General features: G+C 42.8%; 1 protein-coding gene across 1 annotated transcript in view; it reads right to left on the reverse strand.

Moving 5' to 3' along the window:
• Positions 1-112: 112 nt before the first annotated feature.
• The window catches only part of LOC106609068 (pirin), a 20,275-nt gene continuing 9,556 nt past the window's right edge, over positions 113-10,831 (reverse strand). The window contains exons 6-9 of the mRNA XM_045698298.1: positions 4,031-4,115; positions 730-812; positions 581-647; positions 113-477 (exon numbers count right to left, since the gene is read on the reverse strand). Of these exons, the coding sequence (XP_045554254.1) occupies positions 359-477; positions 581-647; positions 730-812; positions 4,031-4,115 (354 nt within the window). The 3' untranslated portion in view covers positions 113-358. The remainder of the gene's footprint in view (positions 478-580; positions 648-729; positions 813-4,030; positions 4,116-10,831) is intronic.

Below are 10,831 nucleotides of genomic sequence, written 5' to 3' on the forward strand. Positions count from 1 at the left end.
GTGGTTGGTTTCCCTCCTTCCCGTAATGGATACTTGCATCTCCTCTGAGGTCTGTCTAAAGACATAATGACTGGAACTAATCAGTGGTTCCATTAGATAGCTTCTGGAGACATCACGGCAGGATAGTTTTATTGAGGTTGAATTAAAAGTGCCTTTTTCATCATTTACATTTCAGTTTAATGGCTTGGAGGCACAGTGACAAAACATCTATTTCAGAAGAAAAAAAATCTGTATAAAATGAGAACTTAATGATTTAAAAAGAGACAAACACACATCAAGCTGGTTCATTATTAAAATACACTTTGGTCACATGACCATAACAAGACCTATAACATGATTATAAGATGTCTGCTGATTCTTAGAAGGAATCCCTGATCTTAGACCTCCAAGCCTTAGCCCTCTCGAACCCATTGGTCCCTGTCCTGTAGTCTCTGACTGCCTGGTTGATCTCCTCTTCCATGTTCATCACAAACGGACCTGGAGAGAAAGAGGAAAGTGTAGTGTGTCGCATTACACAAGGACAATCCAATATTGTGGTAACTGACTGGAGTTCAGTAATGTAAAGAAATTAAGGTCTTACCATGTTGGACCACCGGTTCATTGATCGGCTGTCCAGCAATCAAGACAAAATGGGAGACCTCTGATGTCTGGAGAAAGGAATTTGAGTTGTAGTGAATTTACAATTCCTGACAACTGTGTTAGAGTCTGTAAGAAGCTCAGACAGCCTACCTTATTTTCTACTGCTATGCAGTCTCCATCATCAAACACTACGGTGCGATGTGGCTCCACTTTCTGCTGCTCTGCCTCTGGGCCTGAAAGAGCAATGGAAAACAGAATAGAAGTCTACAGATGGTCCCTGGGATGAAAACAAGATTATTACCTCAAAACAAATGGCAACAAAACAGCTTTCATTTGAGGATTTCTGTCAGATTTGAACCCGAGACAAACACTGGAATCAAGAACCAAAGAAAATGTGCATTTCCTCTTCATCTGACATGGTTAAGTCTGCTTCCGTTGTCTGAATACTACGGTCAAAAGAAATGCTGAAACGCCAAACGCTTCAAGTTGTGGTGGATATATTTATCAGACACAGCTGTGCTGGATTTGCCTTACAGACTACACTCTGTCGATTCAGTGGCATCTCCGTTCAAACCCACCTTCATCTTAGTTACAGCGAACGGCTCAACTTTATTCTGGTTTCAAAACATCTGTCTACAATTAAAAAGGAGCTTTCCGTGAGATCCTACGAAACAACGATTCCATTTAATCAGATCATAATGCAACTTCCTGTAGAAACAAATATCAACTATGTATGAAATGTAACAAAACCCCTTTCTAAATGAGTGAAGAGCGTTAAAAAACTCCTTCTCACGCTAGCTAACATCTATCATAATGAAAATACAATTCCTCCTACTCAAATATGTGCTTCCCATAGACAAACAAAAGAAACGTCAAAAAACTTCAGCATAAGGACATTTTTACACGTGAAAAAGGACAGGCCTAATGTGTCCTGTATAGACAAACACTGTAGGGAACAGTTCAACTCTGTATAGCAGGACGTCACAGGACTGTAGGGAACAGTTCAACTCTGTATAGCAGGACGTCACAGGACTGTAGGTGAAACCATTTGTTACAGGTATAATACCATAAGACATACATCTATGGCTTGCGTCCCATATGGCACCCTATTCCCTACATAGTGCACTACTTTTGGCCAGGCCCCATAGGGCACTATATAGGGAAAAGGTTGCCCTAGAACATGAACCACAACATGAAGGGTTCCAGTGTGATTGTGTCTCATTCCTAAACCATTCCTAAACCATTCCTAAACCATTCCTAGAGTTGTTATTGGCTTCAGATCACAAGGCTACATCCCAATGTTGACATGACATCCCAGAGAGGACGGTGCAGAGGAAGGGAAAATCCCAGAGAGGACGGAGGAGAGGAAGGGAACATCCCAGAGAGGACGGAGGAGAGGAAGGGAACATCCCAGAGAGGACGGAGGAGAGGAGGAAGGGAACATCCCAGAGAGGACAGTGGAGAGGAGGAAGGGAACATCCCAGAGAGGACAGTGGAGAGGAGGAAGGGAACATCCCAGAGAGGACGGTGAAGAGGAAGGGAACATCCCAGAGAGGACGGAGGAGAGGAGAAGAGGAAGGGAACATCCCAGAGAGGACGGAGGAGACGAGGAAGGGAAAATAAATAAATAAATGCACCTGCTCTGTTTGATTGTCCCTCTCTCTGGACGAGGGACAGCAACAAGATGCTGAGTGTTTCTGAACCCCTACCAAACACAACACTGTTCTGGATGACCATCAACAGGCTGCAGGGCAGTTAGGACCTAATGGAAAACTGTTCAAGAGAAACTAAATAGAGGAAACTCACAAACACAAACAGATCCTGCCAGTGTGTAGATAAACGAGGTCCATCCTAGCAGAGACGATAGAAAAACTGTTGTTTTGGGCTGGCATTGATAATGCATTTTGTCACCTCATTAACAAGTTAACTGCCACAGTATACACAACAATCATGACATTTATAAAGCGTCATATTCTAAATGATGTGACTTGGTGGGGGAGTCTGACCACTTGGTATACCAACGTCTTGCCATGTGAGCTGTGGGCCATAACACTGAGATGGTCTAACATCTAATCCACCATAGGGCCCTGTAGTATGATGACGTGGGAGCCATCCATTCAACACACCAACACTGACTGCGTGTACACACACACACACACACACACACACACACACACACACACACACACACACACACACACACACACACACACACACACACACACACACACACACACACACACACACACACAGAGTAGAGTAATGGACTACTTAACGTCTTACGTACTATATGTGATCATTCAACACAGCACCACTGACTCCATAGACAACAGGTATGGTAACCATTCAACACAGCACCACTGACTCCATAGACAACAGGTATGGTAACCATTCAACACAGCACCACTGACTCCATAGACAACAGGTATGGTAACCATTCAACACAGCACCACTGACTCCATAGACAACAGGTATGGTAACCATTCAACACAGCACCACTGACTCCATAGACAACAGGTATGGTAACCATTCAACACAGCACCACTGACTCCATAGACAACAGGTATGGTAACCATTCAACACAGCACCACTGACTCCATAGACAACAGGTATGGTAACCATTCAACACAGCACCACTGACTCCATAGACAACAGGTATGGTAACCATTCAACACAGCACCACTGACTCCATAGACAACAGGTATGGTAACCATTCAACACAGCACCACTGACTCCATAGACAACAGGTATGGTAACCATTCAACACAGCACCACTGGCTCCATAGACAACAGGTATGGTAACCATTCAACACAGCACCACTGACTCCATAGACAACAGGTATGGTAACCATTCAACACAGCACCACTGACTCCATAGACAACAGGTATGGTAACCATTCAACACAGCACCACTGACTCCATAGACAACAGGTATGGTAACCATTCAACACAGCACCACTGGCTCCATAGCAACCACACAGCACCACTGACTCCATAGCAACCACACAACACCACTGACTCCATAGCAACCACACAGAACCAGACTCCATAGAGAACAGGCAGGGTGACAATGGAAACCAAGCCAGTTGTATAAACTTTAGAAGACTCCCAACCCCTGGAGGACTTCTGTTTGTCACAGACAGTAGATAGCAACTCTGTCCCACCACAAACCAACGTCAGGTACAGTACAGTTCCCAGAATTAGAAAGCGTGTGTCATACAAACCACACAGCACTTAGCTAGGGTTTGAGTTGAAAGGTTCTGCTAACTTTACTGAAAAGGTTAACAGATTTAGTGCCAGATTTTGGATGAATGGAGCACACAGAACACTATAGCTACAGAAGGCCAAGCTCTGGTCCATGGTGTTACATGCAGATTGAGCCTTCTTCAAGGAGCACGTAACGCCCTGGACCAGAGCCACAGAAGGCCTACTCAGTAAAGATGGTTTTTACCTGAAGGAACTGGTTGTACATGCTTGGATCCTCCATCCAGCTTGAAGTCCAGATACAGTGTTGGAGTCCTGGTGAAAATCTTTGACTGGACAAAAAAAAAGGACAAGACATTTATAGTATTTCTGAGTTTCATTGACCCCCAGGCAGCACCCCACTCACTGAGTCCTCTCATGGACATGGAGTGTTACAAAAAATAGCGTTTATTGCTGTATGTTATTTATGTAAATTCTTTGTCTGTATACTCTGTCTGCAAATTGTGAGACAGACACCTAGCACCCTGATCTGTTGGTGTTACCTTTCCCACTTCCTCTTTTAACACCTAGCACCCTGATCTGTTGGTGTTACCTTTCCCACTTCCTCTTTTAACACCTAGCACCCTGATCTGTTGGTGTTACCTTTCCCACTTCCTCTTTTAACACCTAGCACCCTGATCTGTTGGTGTTACCTTTCCCACTTCCTCTTTTAACACCTAGCACCCTGATCTGTTGGTGTTACCTTTCCCACTTCCTCTTTTAACACCTAGCACCCTGATCTGTTGGTGTTACCTTTCCCACTTCCTCTTTTAACACCTAGCACCCTGATCTGTTGGTGTTACCTTTCCCACTTCCTCTTTTAACACCTAGCACCCTGATCTGTTGGTGTTACCTTTCCCACTTTCTCTTTTAACACCTAGCACCCTGATCCGTTGGTGTTACCTTTCCCACTTCCTCTTTTAACACCTAGCACCCTGATCTGTTGGTTACCTTTCCCACTTCCTCTTTTAACACCTAGCACCCTGATCTGTTGGTGTTACCTTTCCCACTTCCTCTTTTAACACCTAGCACCCTGATCTGTTGGTTACCTTTCCCACTTCCTCTTTTAACACCTAGCACCCTGATCTGTTGGTGTTACCTTTCCCACTTCCTCTTTTAACACCTAGCACCCTGATCTGTTGGTTACCTTTCCCACTTCCTCTTTTAACACCTAGCACCCTGATCTGTTGGTGTTACCTTTCCCACTTCCTCTTTTAACACCTAGCACCCTGATCCGTTGGTGTTACCTTTCCCACTTCCTCTTTTAACACCTAGCACCCTGATCCGTTGGTGTTACCTTTCCCACTTCCTCTTTTAACACCTAGCACCCTGATCTGTTGGTGTTACCTTTCCCACTTCCTCTTTTAACACCTAGCACCCTGATCCGTTGGTGTTACCTTTCCCACTTCCTCTTTTAACACCTAGCACCCTGATCTGTTGGTGTTACCTTTCCCACTTCCTCTTTTAACACCTAGCACCCTGATCTGTTGGTTACCTTTCCCACTTCCTCTTTTAACACCTAGCACCCTGATCTGTTGGTTACCTTTCCCACTTCCTCTTTTAACACCTAGCACCCTGATCTGTTGGTTACCTTTCCCACTTCCTCTTTTAACACCTAGCACCCTGATCTGTTGGTTACCTTTCCCACTTCCTCTTTTAACACCTAGCACCCTGATCTGTTGGTGTTACCTTTCCCACTTCCTCTTTTAACACCTAGCACCCTGATCCATTGGTGTTGCCCTTCCCACTTCCTCTTTTAAAGGGCAATTCCACAACTTTTCAACCTCATATTCACGTGATGTTTTCGCATATGTAGACACTGGTATGGTGCTGGAGACAATAAACATGAGGTTGAAAGTGGAGGAGTTGCCCTTTATCACCCGCAAAATAGGAAGAGTCATAGGAAGTCATAAGGATAGACTGTGAAGAGGCCACGGCACGCCAGCTCTACTGTGAGGGAAGACTAGACTAGCCCTACTGTGAGGGAAGACCAGACCAGCCCTACTGTGAGGGAAGACCAGATCAGCTGTACATACGTGAATGTTTCATCCTCTAGACTAGTCCAGGTTCCAGTCAAACTCAATGGGCAGTCTATCTGTCTGACCTGTATTAACCCCTGTTGGAAGTCATTACTCCGTAACCCTGTCAGTCAGCGGCAGCCCAAACCCAGCTGTATTAACCCCTGTTGGAAGTCATTACTCTGTAACCCTGTCAGTCAGCGGCAGCCCAAACCCAGCTGTATTAACCCCTGTTGGAAGTCATTACTCTGTAACCCTGTCAGTCAGCGGCAGCCCAAACCCAGCTGTATTAACCCCTGTTGGAAGTCATTACTCTGTAACCCTGTCAGTCAGCGGTAGCCCAAACCCAGCTGTATTAACCCCTGTTGGAAGTCATTACTCTGTAACCCTGTCTGTCAGCGGCAGCCCAAACCCAGCTGTATTAACCCCTGTTGGAAGTCATTACTCTGTAACCCTGTGTCGTGTCTTTGGGGTACCATATAACTGAAGACATGTTTATCAATTAACTCCCAGTAATTATTATCACGCGATTAAACTGATTAATCGTTTAATTGTAATTAACTAGGAGATCGGGGCACCAAGGAGAATATGCAGATTACAAAGCTATAATTTTCCTAATATAACTTTCCTGTATTATAATATTATATTCTATTATAGTATAGGCCGATTATCTTCTGGTTTAAATGGTGTATTTTACCTCGTGTTCAGTCTCATTCCAAACGTCGTAAATTGTTGTATCTGCACGAACCCAGTCTTTACTAAAATCATCCATACATCAATTGTCTTAAAATCATGTATTTACTACACTAAGTAATTAACAGAAAACATATAAACAGTAATTATCGTCACAAAGGATTGGTAGAGGAATGTGCCCTTGTGGGCTAAACAGGCAGGTCGGCCTGTTGAACAATGGATCATAAAAGGTCAGCTGTGGCACACAGAGTTCATTAATATTAACAATTGATATGCTAATCCTTTGCACATGAACGCTCACTCATTCGGGAACAATTGCAATCAATATATATTTACGCTCAGTGTGTCATTGGGATCCTTGTTGGAGAGTTTTGTCCGCGTTCTCTCTTTCTCTCTCTCTCGGTTAGAATGGATCTTTCAGAGCAACATTCATTAATGTCGTCATAGAATGAATGTTTCGTTGGTCTTCGCGTTCGATGATATAATTTACTTAGCTGCAGACTAATAATTAATATCAAAGACTTGTTCTTATTCTGTCGGTATCAATAGTCTAAAAGTTAACCACGTGGTATGGTTCACTTTCAGTAGAGGAATTGGATGGTAAAACCTATTGGCCATGGAGTGGAGGCCTGGTCTAAAGAAATGTAAATCAGGGTGGGTTTTATAGTGACCCTTGAACAGGCTTGTCAAATGACACCTGGTCCTGTATGTGTCCCTGGGGGCGTGCCTATGACTGAGTTAGACTTGGTTACAGAAATACAATTCTATCACATTACATCAGTACATAGCATCTCAATGTATTACAAAAGCTTTATCCTTATTAATACATTCTATACAACCATTATGATGCAAGTCTCAAGCTGAGGCTATTATATAAAGTTTTATGGTAATATGGCTATATTGTCTCTTCTGAGTATCACAAAATTGTACCAAGCATACCAGTTCGTAGCTGGATTCTTCACCAATCTTCCATACCTTCTCCAGAACACACATGTCGCTTGGCTCCCCAATTCTGTGAGTTGGAAGAATTTCCTGTGTCTCTCTATGGGCCATGTGGCCAGAGACTCTCCTGGAATTTTAGAGTTTTTACAACCCTTTCACACAGGGCCTGGGTTGGGGGGAAGGTAGGTTGGGTGGTGGTGCAAAAGGGAGGGGGTCAACTGTCCTCCCTGTACCAAAAGAGGCCAACGTCATGACACCTGTCAGTCAGCGGTAGCCCAAACCCAGCTGTATTAACCCCTGTTGGAAGTCATTACTCTGTAACCCTGTCAGTCAGCGGCAGCCCAAACCCAGCTGTATTAACCCCTGTTGGAAGTCATTACTCTGTAACCCTGTCAGTCAGCGGCAGCCCAAACCCAGCTGTATTAACCCCTGTTGGAAGTCATTACTCTGTAACCCTGTCAGTCAGCGGCAGCCCAAACCCAGCTGTATTAACCCCTGTTGGAAGTCATTACTCTGTCTCGCTGTCTGTATCCTCTCCCGTCCTAGAGTAATTCTACCACACAGTAAATTATCTGGGTTCATATCCTGGTTTAAGCAGTTTAGGTGTTGATGTAGTGTTACTTTGTGTTACTATGAACAGACTGAACGCCCAGCTGGTATTGTGTTTTAAGCTGTTGTTAAAAAATACTGTTGTTGTTGTTGTTAAAAAATACTGTTGTTCAATCAGGGTGTTAGCCAGTGTTACCTAGTGTTGATTTTTCAGTGTAACATTTCTAGTGTTGATTAAGGTGTTAAAGTAGCTCTGTAAGTGTTAAACACTCATTGGTTTAGAAGAAACCCAGTGTTGGTGTTAATACCCAGTGTTGAACTAAAACCACACCCATCATTATCATATTTCCCAGCATGCTCTACTGCAGTTAGATTTTTTGAATTGTTTGTTTCAATATCTATGTTTTGAATGTACATTGATTAATTCATTAAACGTAAATAACATACATTTTTCTAAACTAATCCAATATGTTATATTGATTCACTGCACCCATTACTGAAATGGTTGATCCAGTTTAGATGCTTAAGGTATTCTCATACCTTAATCTTTCCATCCCGGCAGTCATTCTGAATCAGGTTGCAGGTGAATAAAAATTCTAAATGTTGGATATCCCCACTCTGGCTAGATTCCAATAGGAATTACACATCACTTTGCAAGCCAGCATACTGTGATTTGCAGGCCTACATTTTTCCTGTAAACCATGAGTTTCAGGCCACTGTATTATGGTAAAACTAAGCCCTCAAAAATAAGGTCTTATGAATTATGTGTTGTATTGTGTTAAATAATACAATTGTAATGATAACATAATTGCTTAGGATCTCACTTGGTGAAGGCCACAGGACAGAAAATGGATGAATGCAACAACCATAGCTGTGTTTGAATACCCATACTAACATACTGTAAATGACATACTTAATGAGTATATATACTACATAATATTAGTTCATTTTAATATACTGTAAACAAACGGTATCCTTTCAGTTGAGTGTAGTAGCGCTTCGCCTGTCTACTGGAAGTTGATGCTGTTGCTATGTAACTTCTTGCTAGTTTGTTAGCATAGATAACAAATTAATAGCTAGACATCTTATGACCTCATTAACAATGTCCATTGAGAACGCACAAAGACTATACCACTTAGCTAAGCTAAGAATGAAGTGAATAATCAAGTTAATAAATGTTGGGTAACACTCTTAGTGTTTATTTAATATTGAAGAATATGCTGTGAAGGTATCAGTGAACACCATAACAGTGTAACTTTAACACTGAGTTAGTGTAACATTTTAATGCCACTGGTGTTGGAAAGTATCAGTGTTAAAAGGGCAACACTTTGAAAAGCGTTAATTCAACACTTTCTGTCTGGTTCTCATATAAACACTTAAAAAGTGTGAAATTGAACAACCACAGTGTGTTTTACCAATCAAATTTTGCTGTGCAGCTATCCCACCCAGTCCCAGCTCAGTCCCACCCCCAGCCCAGTCCCAGCCCCAAACATTTACATACAGATAACTGCCAAAATGAAGGAAACACAAATGAGGAATACAAAGTATATTGAAAGCAGGTGCTTCCACACAGGTGTGTTTCCTGAGTTAATTAAGGAATGAACATCCCATCATGCTTAGGTTCATGTATAATGTGTGTGTGTCTCAGTCACCAGATCTCAACCCAGTTGAACACTTACGGGAGACTCTGGACCAACGCCTGAGACAGCGTTTTCCACCACCATCAACAAAACACAAAATGATGGAATTTCTACTGGAAAAATGGTGTCGCATCCCTCCACTTGTAGAATCTACGTCAAGGTGCATTGAAGCTGTTCTGGCAGCTCGTGGTGGCCCAATGACAAAACACTTTATGTTGGTATTTCATTTATTTTGACAGTTACTTGTCTATTACCCTGTTGGACATCGTTAGCCTCTCTGCCTGTCTGTAGTGTCAACCCCTGCCCTATAGTAACCAGAGGCAACCCGATCCCAAGTTGGGCCCGTTTCCCAGCTTCAACACATTTTCATCTGTAAAATGACAAACCTTATAGACGTCATTAGAAACTCTGTCTGTCAGTCTCCTCTCCTGCCCTAGAGTAACCCCAAACCCAACCGGCCCGGTCAAATTTACATCCGAAACATGACAAACCCACTTACTCATTTCCTGTCTCGTCTAACTCAGCAGACAGACACAGAAAAAATAAGGAGGGGTGAGAAAGAGGATGTAATTGCCTGCAAACGTCACATGATGAAGCTGAATGTCTTGTGGTTGGTTGGGATTTCTGGCGAGGCATATCTAGGCCTGAGGCTTTCAACATCTCAGTCATTGTTTTGTATAATGTTTTCTGGCTTGATATGGGCAAGACCCCAGCACGTCATATCAACAGCCGACACTAAGTATTCATTCTGTATAATACAGTGACAACGGAACAATGATGATGACAATGATGGCGATAATAAACTCCCCCCCCTCTTCATCCACTGTGGTTTTGGACCTGTGATTACAAATGCGTTACTTTGTAGGGTGACAAATATAGAAATCTATTTTTAGTCGTTTAAGTTTATACATGTTCTTATGGCTGTTTGTTCTGACTTCCACATGACATCAACCAGCGTTTCCCATATATGCGTTTAGCAGCGGCACACTGCGGTTGCTAATTCGTGGACGCCACCAAAAAATATATCAAAATAATAAATAATTTGACCATCCCGTGGTGCACCGCTGCTATGCGCATATATGGGAAACACTGGTTGATGTCATGTGGAAGTCAGAACAAACACCCAGAACTTGTATAAACTTAAATAACTAAAACCCAGATAAAATA

Source organism: Salmo salar, chromosome 16 (genome assembly GCF_965601325.2).
Source record: "Salmo salar chromosome 16, fSalSal1, whole genome shotgun sequence".
NCBI lineage: Eukaryota > Metazoa > Chordata > Actinopteri > Salmoniformes > Salmonidae > Salmo > Salmo salar.